Below are 13,153 nucleotides of genomic sequence, written 5' to 3'. Positions count from 1 at the left end.
TTTCCAATTTATGACCCCCCTATACACTGGGGGAGTGAAAACAGTGCTTAATAGGAGGCAATCAGGGTATCAAATGTGTGTGTTCAAAGTGAGGGGACAGCGCTCATCTCTGCAACCTCACTAGACCATCTGAGAGATCAGAGTCCCTTTGCCACCAATTTTAATCTCCTTAAAGGGTGACAGACCCACCAATCACAGTCATCTCTCATACTCCTCTCCCTGTTCTGGGTCACTGTCAGTTCTGACATAAGCCCCAAGATCTGTGCTATGCATATCTGCATTGTGAATGGTGGGTCTGTACAAACCAGCCAATCACCAGCAATAGAAAGCTTGCAGCAGTCTCTTCTTGGTGACATGGAAGTCTCAGATGCCGACAACCAAAGAGTTCCTGATCCTCAGCCTATCTGCAAGAAAGAAGCCCCGGTAGTTGTGATGAAACTGTGCATCGTGGTGTATTCATGAAGTTCTCGTCATGACTTAGTTACATTGTGGTGCGCCTATGGGTTAAGATTAACTAGTAACTGAAGCAGATTACAATTTACCATAGTTATTTCTGGACCACATTAAATATTCATCTGATGCTAAAGGCTTAATGCTAAAAAGGTAACATTGTGGAATCAGCTGAAAAAAAAAAAAAAACTAAGCTAAACAAAAAAAAAATAAAAAAAGTCTTTAGAAAGGCTATTAATTTCTTAACTTTATTTTGAAGGCCCGCGTCACTGGTTTTTATTACGATAATTGTGCTCAGAACACACAGGCACAATTACCATGATAAAGAAAAATTAAAAAAACAGCAGCACGAGCCTTCAAAATAAAGGTAAGAAATGAATAGCCTTTCTGAAAACTTTGTGTGTTTTTAGTTTAAGAATTTTCTTCAATGATAGAATCCCTTTAAAGCAACTTCCAATAGGAAGCATTTCTCACATTGATGCATCTTTGCAACTAAATAAAAATCAGAACTGCAGTGATCAAAAACAAAACCTTTATTCACAACTGTATAAATGTGCATCAAACACTGGATTTTTTCATTTTTTAAAGGAATTACATGCTATAGACAAGTCTCAGTTTATGTATTTTTAATTGGTGAAGCTTAGTTATTAAAAGACCAAATCACAGTAGAAAGAAACCAAGCGTACAAAAGTGTAGCACAATGTTCAGCTAGCGCAGCTCATTCACATACATGTCGCACTTCAGGCATCAAAAGCAAGTGGTGAACTGCCTTATGTGAACTTTAAATGGCATCAATGTCGATATCATCATCCTTCTCGACAGGTGACTTAATGGTCTCCACTTTAGGAACGCTCACATTTGTTGAATATACAACCTGCAGAAATATTACAAAAAAGTTACCAGATACGAAACTAATAAAAGGTTCCGGCGTGCCCACAAAGCTACAGATTGCTGAACCCACAAGAGACCACCTGCATTTGTCATTTTCATCTCTATTTCAGTGGTTAGGAAAAATATATATATATTTTTTTTAAACAGATGTGGGGAGACTAGTTCTCTCTCTACAGGAAATTCTTCAGCTCTGCAAAATATTTATACACCTAACTTTTTAGCAGTGCAACTACATATAAAATATGCAGAATTTTTTGCACCCAAAATATTGTATATGTTTATTACAGTTGGATGCATGTCTAACAAGGGCAGAGGATTTCAGTTCTTATGTAAATGAGAATATTTTACAATATATTGCTTCTTCTAGTTATAAGGACAGCTTTTTCACATGGAAGCAACCCATCTTGGCCATTATAGCATGTGGAGTAGTATGCTTATAGCTCCATACAGTATATCAGGCACCCATCTCCAATGACCTATCCTAATGCAGCCCCATTTACATAGCTGCTGAATGATTGTCTTTTCACCCATACAAGATTCCTTTGAACTACAACGGGCAGAATCTTACCTCTAAGTTTTCATCTTCCTCATCATCGTCATCTCCAGAAGATTCTTCTTCGGCTTCCTTCAACCATTTAATGAATGGCTCAGCCTTCGATCTTATATCTTTGGCAAGTTCTTTAGAGACGTATTTTTTGGATGGCTACCGAAGAAAAGTGTGTTAATGAAGGATTAGCAATAGAACCTTGCCTCAAGACTAAGAGCCCATTTAATGAACTTTACATTTGTCTGTACTTTGAGAATATCTAACCCTTCAATAAAGATAAATCACGAGAACTGTTTTTAAGTGTAGCCCCCATTTCAGGGTTGTATTTTAGCTATAGAAGGAAGCAAGTCTCTTCTCTGTAACTCAGCTAGTACTCCATAGATTTATTTAGTTTGACATGTGGGAGCTGCAGTCCTATCTTTCTCTAGGAAGACGGATTACACAACTATTTCAGACTGATAGTTTAGATTGAGAAGAGGAAAAGGGCCAGATATGGAGAAAGAAGAATTCTGTTAAGATCTATTAATTAGTTAATGACTAGCTAGTATTACTGATTTATGTGAAGTTTGTTGAAGAGGTTAGTAACTATTCAAATTCAATATATAGTAGTTTTATACACTCATTGAAGTCTTCACCCACATCATTTAAAGTAGAAGTCTAAAAAGCCGTACCTTCTCAGCCCAGCTGAAGATCACCTCTTCTTCCAAGAGATCTGCATCATACATTTCCTTTAAAATGTGTGGAATTTTGGAGAGAAGCTGTGCTTGGTGCATATGCACAACACACTCAAAACCATGAAGCAAGTATCTCTGTGCTTTCTTGTTGTTGTGGCAAAACTATGAAAAGAAAAAAAATATATTTTAATTTGAAACCACTCACTGCGGAGTCAGTAATGTATATACACAATAGTCTTTCCAGTAATAACTATCAGGACATGGCTGGCCTTACTCTCAGCTTTGCATTAATGGTCAGGCTCCGCTGACTTGACCTGTTTTGCAGTTAGAGTAAATACTTACACGTAGGAAGTGTCGTCTGTATTTTTTTATCTGCTCCCTTATTTTGTCATCAAAAAGAACTTCAGTTAAGACCAAAGGTCCCAAGATCTTCACATCAAGTCTTTCAGCTTCAGCTAGAATCTCCTTGTCAGAAGAATCAATAATGCCTTCTTCCTTCTTTTTCTGTAAGACATTACATCCCATTACCTCAGCTTCCCAGTCCCCCAATCTCAGCATTACATTAGTGAATGGCATCTTTAACTTACCTTCACATAGTCAAACAGCATGTTTACTCTGTCCTCCACAGGTCTCTCTAGGTCCTCACTAAGAGTTAGATTTTTAGCATGATCGCTTATTTCCTCCATTCTGCGTCTCTGAGCCTCATCAGATGTGTCTTCTCCCCAATCTTCGTCATCATCCTCCTCTTTTTCAGCCTTAAATAAAAATCAGAAGTTAAATGGACAGAAGGAAAAAATAAATAAAAGTGTATGTATATATATATATATATATATATATATATATATATATACACACACACACACACACACATATACACTATATACTGATTTTAGCCAAGTCCAAACCTCATCTACCTGCAAAACTCAGACAATTACAATAAGTAGGCATATATTGCTGCTTAAAAGGGAATTTGTTTGTTTGTCACAGGCACTCCACAACGGATTTGGTTGTCTAAATAAGGTACAACTCTACAGAAACGTAGTAGCTGTACCTCCAAGTTACCATGGCACTATAGTGTACCCAAAGCTTCACGTGATTAATATATAGTAGTGCGGCAGTAACAAGTCACTATGGCGGTACAAGTTCTGCTTACATGAATCTTGGCCATGCAGCAAAAATACTCTATAGCATGTGTCATGTGATAAGTTGAGGGAATCTTCTGACTTGGATCTGATTTTGAGCCACACACTTTGTTGACAGATTTTGTTCAACAACTGGTTATAAAGATGATGCTAGTGTTGACAGTGGGCTCAAAAGGAAGGTAACCAATTTTTGCTGTTGTACTCTTAGGAAAAGCCATCAATATTAGATCTACAGGGGTCCAACAGCCAGTTTACATACTGGGAGCAGCACCAGACATTTGCCTGTATGGTATGCAGACTGCACGAGTTAAACTGACTCCCTGATTAGGCAGTTTTGTTTATCACGTTTATATTTTGATTTATCAGCACCATTTTAGGAATTTTATAGATAAAAAGTTGTTACTCCCATTCGATGATGGAATAAACAATCCCACTGATCAGTTGGCAGTCCAAAAGTCTCATGTGTACGGCTAGCTCCCCCCCCCCCCCCTTTCAACTTAAATTTATTAAACAGTAGCAGTAAGTCTACCCATAGTTCCAATACTTACAACACGTGGAGGATTTAATTCTGTTAGAACTGCAGATTCATTTTTCTCCACAGCACCATTTTCTTTGACCCTCTTGTTTTTCTTGTCTTCCTTCTTTTTGCCTGTACCGCTATCAGTGTTCTCTGCAAAGAAAGTCCTCTGTAAGTACTCACACAGACAAGTTTTCAGTCAGATTTCTTCCAGTTACGGTACAGATTGTGTTTGAGCCATTGCAAACAGTAAAACTTGGATGCCAGATTACTGGAATAGGATAGACTCAAATTTCTTTAGCAAGCAAAAATTGGAACAGTTGGGTTTGCAACTGCCACAGAGTGTTGCTTGCAACATAAACCCGGAACTCAAAGATGCATAATACCCACTGTCAAACATTAAACAGTCATGGATCCCTAAACCCACCAGAGATTACAGGTCGCAACAGGCAATTATACAAGATGAGAATTTACCTGGTGGATTTTTGAGAATGAACGTACAGAGCTTATGATTAGTGTCCAGCATGCCTCGATAACCACACGCTTTACAGGAATTACCTATTGTTTGTTTCTTGGGATTGACATGCTGTGGGAAGAAAAAAAAAAAAAAAAGTCAGTTTTACGTCGCATTTTAACAGCAATCAAGCCATTATAGAGCATGGACTATATGGTCTAAAAGCTACTTCTATACAGTTCTGATGAAATCGGCACAGCAGTTTGTTCATAAGCCACTGCATCCCTGACAGACCAAAAAAAAAAAACAAAAAAAAACCCCCACCACAACCATTTGAAGAAGGTTCAAATGAAAGCATCTAATGCATTAAGGAGTTAATAGTTCTCAGCTAAATTTACTGCCAATTAATGCACAGCTTCACAGTTCTGTCTATAGGTTAAGATTTGGTTCATATTCAGTTTATGAGAAGTCATGACGGCAAAAAGGATAACTTTTCAATGAGACAGCGCTTTATTCAACAGGTTGCCCAGGAGTATCTACATCCACTAAACAGTGAGCTCTGTGCAGACTTTAGCTGTCCATATATTTACAGCAATAAATGAGAATAAGTCAGAAACGAAACTCACCAGATCAGTTTCAGGGTTCTCGCACTCAGGACATAGAACAAACTTTTTAATGAATCCATCCAACATGTCTTGCAGCTTGTTTGCCTCATGAGATCCATTGACAATGTAACGGTCATTCTTAACATCAAACTGGGTCTGTGCTCCCAGCTCACAACCAAAATATTTGGTGGGATCTAGGAAAGGAGAAACACTGCATTAGGCCACCACAAGACCCTAATCCACTACAATAAGCCCCCCCCCCCTATCAACAGACATTTTAATCGCCAAATAGAAGATTCTCTACATCGATTTCTAAATTTGTATTCCCGCCTAAGACCTAGTTTGAGGCTGCTTATTTGGTTCAAGAAGACATTCAGCATTCAATAAAAGCTGTGAATTTTCTGACAAAACCTATAAAAACTCTACTTACACGTTGGAGGCCGATTAAGCGCCTTTGCAACGTCAACCATGTTGACTATTACTGTCTTTATTCCATTTCCTTTGCCCTCTACCTGTAACAACAAAAGGTTTTCAAAATGAATACCAAAAACAGTCAATTCACTCCCATAACAGGCCTCGCAGTAATCCATAGATGCATTACCTTGGCAATCAAACGGGGCATTTTGTACCGATAGAACTGATCGGAAACACTGCGGTTGACGTTGACAGACATTTTGGTTTATTATTATCTCTTTCAATAAGAGGAAATGCTCTTTGATTACAACTTTTTGGTATCTTCTGTCTGGAGAAGACGGGATGACATAAACGACTGCAAGAGTTCTCGGTCTCTGACATGAAAATATTTTCGCCACAGAGGCTGTTAGGTTCTTGTTTGTATGCTATGTTTCCCCAATACAGGTACCAATGGCTGCGCAACAGCTCTGAAAGAGAAAGGTGGGTTGTTTTAACCTTCTTTTACAATGGAACCAACACAAGTTTTAACAGGCTTCAAAAGACATTAGTACTAGCTCAAATTAGCTACTTTTCCCAGAGTATATAGATGTGTACATGCATAAATGATACATTCAGGTATATAAAAAAAATTAAACGTTCAGTTATGTCCTACTGTAGCTCACGCATTCATAACTATGGCCAAATAGATGCCAGGCTGACACTTTCACAAGCAGATCATATTTGACAGTACTCATGTTTAAAAGTTACTCTTCTGAACTCCTTAATACACGCTCCCAAATCTAGCGCCCCCCATTTTACAATTTGTACACTCAGAGAATGCCTCCAAAATAGGTCAACTTTGTACAACCATCTTTAGACAAATTACTCACGACAAAATAATTCACAATTTTTTTTTATTTAATTTTTTTACACAATTGAGCTTGAAGGGGCTCTATCATTGGGAAAAGTCATTTTTAACTAATCACATACTTGCATAGCCTTTAGAAAGTCTATTCCACATGTGCCTTTTGTATATAGATCGCCTCAGCAGCTTTTGAATGAGCCCATTTTTTATTCAGATGCAAATTAGGCTTCAGCGTGCACTCCAGAAGTCTCAGGGAGCACCCTCTGCTATGTGTGAGAGCAGGGAGATGAGTCAGAAGCAGCCTGTGCTGTACACACAGCAGACAGTGCTCGCTAATTGGCATCAGAATAAAAATATGCTCATTTAAAAACGGAGTCCATTTATATATAAAAAGTAGGTGTGGAAAAGACTTCGTGAAGGCTATGCAAGTATACGCTTAGTTAAAAAAGGACTTTCCAATAATAGAGCCTTTTTGAACATTGTATACATGTATGAGTGAATACAGGACATCAGATTTTATCATTTGATTGGTTTGAATGCTTCATTTTTGCATTATTGTCAGACAGCCAGGATCTTAATATCTTTACATATTAGGCCATAATTTTTTATCCATTTATGAAGTGTTTTCAGCTAGCCCAGTCATTAAACCGATTAGTAACTTCCCAGAGATTTTCATAATATGCTAGCTGCAGAAGGAATGGTTTCCCCGCAAAGATTGCTGAAGCTCTTTCCTACTGAAGCATTTAAAGGGTTTATTCTCAGCTTCTAGAGTGAAGGCATACTGCTAGATAATAGAGATTAGCAGATTTAGTGATGCAGCCCCTTCACTGGATTTTCCTGTACAGCTGTACTTCAGCCAACCATTGTGCAAGGGAACCGCAAGTGTGTGTAAATATATATATTTATCGTATTTTTCAGACTATAAGACGCACTGGACTATAAGACGCACCTAGGTTTTAGAGGAGGAAAATAGGGAAAAAAATTTGGAAGCAAAAAATGGTAAAATATTTAATATATGGGAGTTGTAGTTTTGCAACAGCTGCAAGGCCACATTGACAGATGACCCTGCAGCTGTACGGGGACGCATAGAGTGTTTTTCTTTAGCGGGGTCAGAAGTACTTTTTAGTTATACCAAATTTGGGGACTATATATTGCTTAGATCACCTTGTATTGAAAAAAAAACCAAGACTGGTTTATGATATATGATTTTCTACATATATATATTCTAGGGACAGGAGGTGATTTAGAACTTTTATTTATTTCATATTTGTTAAGTTTTTTTTACTATTTTATTCCCCCCCGGGGGCTTGAACCTGCGGTCACTTGATTGCAAGTCCCATAGACGGCAATACAACTGTATTGCCGTCTATGGGACATTCTGTCTATTAGTATTACGGCTGGTCATAGAGACCAGCCGCAATACTAATATATAGCAGTGACAGGCCTGGGAGCCTCATTAGGCTCCTGGCTGTCACCCGAACAGGTCGGCTACTGCGATATCGCCGCGCAGGAGCCGGCCTGCAACTTCACAGGTACGGGGCCAGTGGGGACCGGCCCCGGGGGAGAAGGGGCCGCTGATACTGACCCGGCATCCGCTGTACTAGAGAGGCGGATGCCGGCGAGGGATAGACGCTGGCACAGGTGCCGGGGCCTGAGACATCGCTGCGCTCCCCTGCCCTGCCTGAAGCCAGCGGCGGGGGGACAGAGGAGCGGAATAGCATCACTCCTCCCGCTGCTGGCTTCATGCAGGGCAGAGGAGCGCAGCGATGTCTCAGGCCCCGGCGTCTATCACTTGCCGGCTTCCGCCTCTCTATTACGGCGGGTGCCAGGCGCCACATTCAGACTATAAGACGCACCCTTCTTTTCCCCCCCAAATTTGGGGGAAAAAAAGTGCGTCTTATAGTCCGAAAAATACGATATATTAGTTACAGCCCCTTAGAATGTGCAAATCTGTCCCACATTTACACATTTTACGGTACTATTCTGTTATCGGGCCAGCAGCAGCGCAGTTCAGCAGCAGCTTTCGGGACAGCAGTTCAGCAGCGGGAATTACAATGACATCCGAGGACTGCTGGCCCGATGCTTGTGCCCAGTAACCAGTACATCGATGACCCCCCTCCCCCATCCTTCTCCTCCTGCCAGTGCTGCCCCCCAGCTCTCCTTACATCTTCCCCGTACCCTCTCCCCGCCACACGACTAGGCCTCACCTCAGCGCTAGTACCGAGACCGAAAGGAAAGACACCGGGGCTCAATCCAGGCCCTGACAAGAAACACGCCGACTATAGGAACGGTGAGCTACAGCGAGCCGGAGGGACAAACTTTCTGCAGCGTCCGGCGGCTATCTAGTAGCATTCATTGCTCAAGATTTACGGTGAGGCCTATTACAGGGAGAGGGTACGGGGCAGATGTAAGAAGAGCTGGGGGGCAGCACTGGAAGGAAGAGGAGGATGAGGGCATCGATCGATGTACTGCCTACTACACACAAGCACGGCCTCTATCATCGGGCCAGCATCGGCTTAGTCATGTGGCGGGGAGAGGGTACGGGGTAGATGTAAGGAGAGCTGGGGGGCAGCACTGGAAGGAGGAGGAGATGGAGGGGGGGTCATTGATGTACTGGCTACTGGGCACAAGCATCGGGCCAGCAGTCCTCGGATGTCATTGTAATTCCCGCTGCTGAACTGAACTGCTGTCCCGAAAGCTGGTGCTGAAATGCGCTGCTGCTGGCCCGATAACGGAATAGTACCCATTTTACTTCAAGGGCTAGATTGGCCCTTATATGTTGACTTCAACTATGAAAAGTCAATGGAGTTAAGGCTGCATTCAAACACCCACAGCAAGTTGGTATTACTTAGGGGGGCGTTCACACTACCGTTGGTGTCCGCAGCTATTGTCTATACAAGATTTTAGCAATGGACACTAGCTGTTCCATTTGCAATTTCAACTGTGTCCTTTAGTGTCCGTTTGCAACAATGTGTTTTTTCAAGCGGACAAAAAAAATAAATAAATCCTACATGCAAGACTTTCCTGTCCATTTCAAAAAAGACTTTTAACACTGAAGTCTATGGGCAATGAACATAATGACAGTGACTAAGCCATCAGTTACTATCTGTTTGTCAGTTATGATTTTTTTTACCGGACACCTTCTGAGCGGACATCGGTAGTGTGAACCCTATTAACCGATCCTCTACAGTGTGTGCCACACCAGTGTTCACTTCCTGCTGCAGCAGTTACATGCAAGTGGCAGGCGGTTAGTGATGTGCACATTTTGCATGAAGTGATGACATTCCAGGGATAAGATGCGATGCCTTCAGGAGCTGCTAATTAAGGATCCCTTTAATTTGGCAACAAATATTTAGGTATAAAATAAATAACACCCCATTCCACCAGTGGGTTTTATTTCTTAGCCCTAGTAATACAGGGTATACTGATAACACAATACACTCACTGAACTCAACCTCTGCAAGGTGTCCTGGGTAGTCATGAGATTGGCAGACTGCCCTTATTCCTATGCAAGTCTATGAGAGCTTAACATCCTGGCTCCCAGACTTGCATAGAGACTTATGGCTGGTGTCAGAGTGCATCAGACACTATATATTAGTCTGCCATTGTACTGCAGGGCTAAGTAGTAAAATATACAGCCTACTCTTGCTGTATCCATGATTATCACTTTATTGGGCATACATATAATCTACAGCAGGGTTCAGAAAGCCTCAGCCCACTAGCCACTGTGAAACTACAAGTCTCTGCAAGATTCACTCATTTCTGTGGGAGTCCCAAGAACAGCTCAACAAGCGTGAGCGAGGAGAACTGTCGTTTCACAAAAGCTGAAGAGTTTCTGATCCCCCATTTACACAAGCAGTATGGTATTCCATCTCAATATTTATGGCCATTTCCATAGTTTATACCAAAAACAAAGGATTCAAAGGCAAGACCCAAATCAACCTTAATAATGCACCCCCCCCCCAATCTGTGCCCACACATGTATGGGATGGGGCCTCAAATGCACACACCGCTCCACTCACATAGAGAAGTTCCAAAAAATACCTGAGCAGGCAGTTTAGGCCATTTCCGTAAATCCTGAACAAAACAGGCTTCACACATAACCGTGTGCAATGTATGGGTTCGTAAGGATGGAATGGTTGGCACCCAAATTGACATCCGTTTGCTGCCCGTGTTTTTTCACTGACCCATACTCCTACATAAACAGATAAGCTGTAAAAATGGATAGAATAGGACCAGCTTCACATCTTATAGTTCATTTCTATGACCCAGACACATCTGTAAAAAACTAGGGCTGTGTGCATGGGGCCCTCACTGAAGAGCCAAGTGCAGCCCCTCTTTATTAACTTGCAGACACACGAGTCTGCAGTCAGACATGGTCACACCCACACTTGTTAGAAATGCATGTCATAGCCTATGGATAGAGCCATAAATATTGAGATCGTAAACCCTTTTAAGTCACTTTGTACACAGTGCATCATTCACTAATCCCCAATTACAGTCTTTGTAAGAGCTGCATTTATAGTTCTGCTTGCTGTGGTACTAAAATGTTTGCAGCAATTACCAAGTCATTCTATAAGTAAATAAACTTTCTAGATCATCTAAGCTGTGGCAGTGTGGGTTAACAGAACTGAGTAAAATACAATCTGTAACAAGAGAATAAATGCAGTGTAACTCTAAGCTATAGTCATCTGATGTTCAAAAGTGAACTGCCCTTGAAAGCATACACAGCACGTTAGAGGGTGAGGTGCAGAAATACAAACTTATGCACACCAAGTGCAAGGAATCGGCAGCACTAGTCCTCATATGCAGTGTACAGCACCCAAAGGGCAAGGTAAAGAAGAGGCCAGCCCCTCCAGCAGCGCCAGGCTCAGCGCTGGGTATAAACACACAGGGGAGGGAGCGCGGTGTATGACTCACAACTGCAGCACTGAGTCAGCCCTGTCAGGTCACGCATGCGCAGTAACCCTTAACACTCCTCTCTTCTCCCCTCCGAGCACCCACCTCCTACCAACCACAACGGAGGGTTCCCCGTCACCTTACGGGGTCCCTACACCATTTATCAATCACCTCTAGTGCCCCTTAAAGAGCGCTTGAGAAACCCCCTATGACTCGCAGGCAACCTGCGTCACGTCCTCCAGTCATGAGGCGCGGCCGCCATTTTACCTCAGCGTCCCCGCCATCCCGCACTCCTCACACGCTCCGGGTCACATACTCACCGTTTTCGTCCAATAAAGACATAAACACAACGCTGCTCGCCCTTGGGTGCGATGAACGGAGAAGGGCAGAATGAAGCAACGGATACACCGCGAAGTATGGACGGCACAGCGCAGAGCTGGCCACGACACTGGACACGGGCCGAGCGAAGCCGGAGATTTAAACACCAAGTGGGAGACACCCTCCGAGCGGGGAACCTGAGACACAAACCGGGAACATGATTAATTCCATGGCGGCTGAAGACGATAAATAATCAATAGACAGTGACTGGAAATAGCACAGGTGGGCGGTGGGTGACCACGGAGAGAGGACACGCCATCAGATGGCCGCTAATGAGACACTGCTAATTAATAAATGCTTTAATTGGCTCCATATGTCGCACCCACGTTGCGCCGCTACTCACCTCACGAAGCTTCTAGTTCTCTAGTACGGAGGCGCTGTGAGCGAAGCCTCTCTGCCAGAGACCAGCCTACCTGTGGGCGGGCACCGCCTACTCCAATTCTCAGCGGCCATTGGCCGACATAGGGGTTCTCGGTCGTTTCCGATTGGCGTAGTGCCCCAGCCAATCGGGAGGCTTTCGGTGACAGCCCAATAACCGCGTTTTCTAGAGTGAGAGGGGAGGAGATCTCGCGAGAATTGCCTGGAGAAGTTGTTGATGCGTGCCAGGCCACATGTGACAGGGCTAACCTTTATGTGTGCCGGATTGGAGAAAGGACAAGGTTGATATGTTATTGTCCTAAACTTTGTGCACATTAGGTTTGAACCGCAAAGCCGAGTAAATAAAAAATGTTAAAAAGGAGGGGGGTAAAAGTGTCACAGTATGTTCAGACGGTGCGGTTGTGCTTTTCATCTCCCTGTCAAATCACATGTGGTGTCTGTAGTACAAAAAACCTCACTAAATAGCCAGGCTAAAAATACCCATAGGCCACATTCAGATAGTTTCAATGCAACTACAGTTTATTGACTGCATAATATCTGCAGTTAGAGTTACCGCCTTTTCTAGCAAAATTAGGGAGCGTTCACACTACCGTCTGTGTCTGACAGGTAGTGTCCGCTCAAAATCTGGCACGGACATTAGGAGCGGACACTAGCTGTGTCCGTGACACCTGTCATTTATTTAAATAGGCATCGGGTGCGTTCTTTTGCACTCCGTGCCCTTCCTTCACTGTCCGCATGTAAAGATGTCCGACTTTTCAAGCAGACAGAAAAACCCGACATGTCAACAATTGAAAACAATGGGAGGCAGATTCAGGGGTGGAATCCGCTTCCAAATCCATGGAAGATTCCTCTGTGTGAATGTACACTAACTCACACCAGTGTTCCTTGTTGGGCTCAGAGTATTAATTTTGTATGTCTTTGAAGTGAGGGAGAAATCCCATTCCAGCACAATGAGAACAT

General features: G+C 42.5%; 1 protein-coding gene across 2 annotated transcripts; it reads right to left on the bottom strand.

Annotated features, from left to right (window-relative positions):
- Positions 1-960: 960 nt before the first annotated feature.
- Positions 961-12,260, bottom strand: EIF5 (eukaryotic translation initiation factor 5). 2 transcript variants are annotated; one of them, XM_075282616.1, is made up of 13 exons: positions 12,159-12,260; positions 11,758-11,952; positions 10,583-10,733; positions 5,882-6,161; positions 5,711-5,792; positions 5,302-5,474; positions 4,696-4,807; positions 4,253-4,374; positions 3,150-3,317; positions 2,905-3,066; positions 2,560-2,724; positions 1,910-2,044; positions 961-1,324 (listed from the first exon to the last, which is right to left on the bottom strand). In XM_075282616.1, exons 4-13 carry the CDS (start codon positions 5,951-5,953, stop codon positions 1,232-1,234), a joined length of 1,284 nt encoding a protein of 427 aa, XP_075138717.1. In that variant the 5' UTR covers positions 5,954-6,161; positions 10,583-10,733; positions 11,758-11,952; positions 12,159-12,260; the 3' UTR covers positions 961-1,231. The 2 variants fall into 2 exon arrangements, with proteins under 2 accessions (XP_075138717.1, XP_075138716.1); XM_075282615.1 differs by lacking the exon at positions 10,583-10,733.
- Positions 12,261-13,153: the final 893 nt, after the last annotated feature.

Source organism: Leptodactylus fuscus, chromosome 7 (genome assembly GCF_031893055.1).
Source record: "Leptodactylus fuscus isolate aLepFus1 chromosome 7, aLepFus1.hap2, whole genome shotgun sequence".
Taxonomy (NCBI): Eukaryota; Metazoa; Chordata; class Amphibia; order Anura; family Leptodactylidae; genus Leptodactylus; species Leptodactylus fuscus.
This window is presented reverse-complemented; position numbering and strand designations above follow the sequence as displayed.

What these genes read in the sequence shown, in the direction of transcription:
- EIF5 (XM_075282616.1), bottom strand. Translation starts at nt 5,953, where the DNA reads ATGTCTGTCAACGTCAACCGCAGTGTTTCCGATCAGTTCTATCGGTAC. An exon ending in TGCCCCGTTTGATTGCCAAG is followed by an intron (nt 5,793 to 5,881) that starts GTAATGCATCTA and finishes TTGTTGTTACAG; the next exon opens with GTAGAGGGCAAAGGAAATGG. An exon ending in ACAGACGACACTTCCTACGT is followed by an intron (nt 2,725 to 2,904) that starts GTAAGTATTTAC and finishes TTCTTTTCATAG; the next exon opens with TTTTGCCACAACAACAAGAA.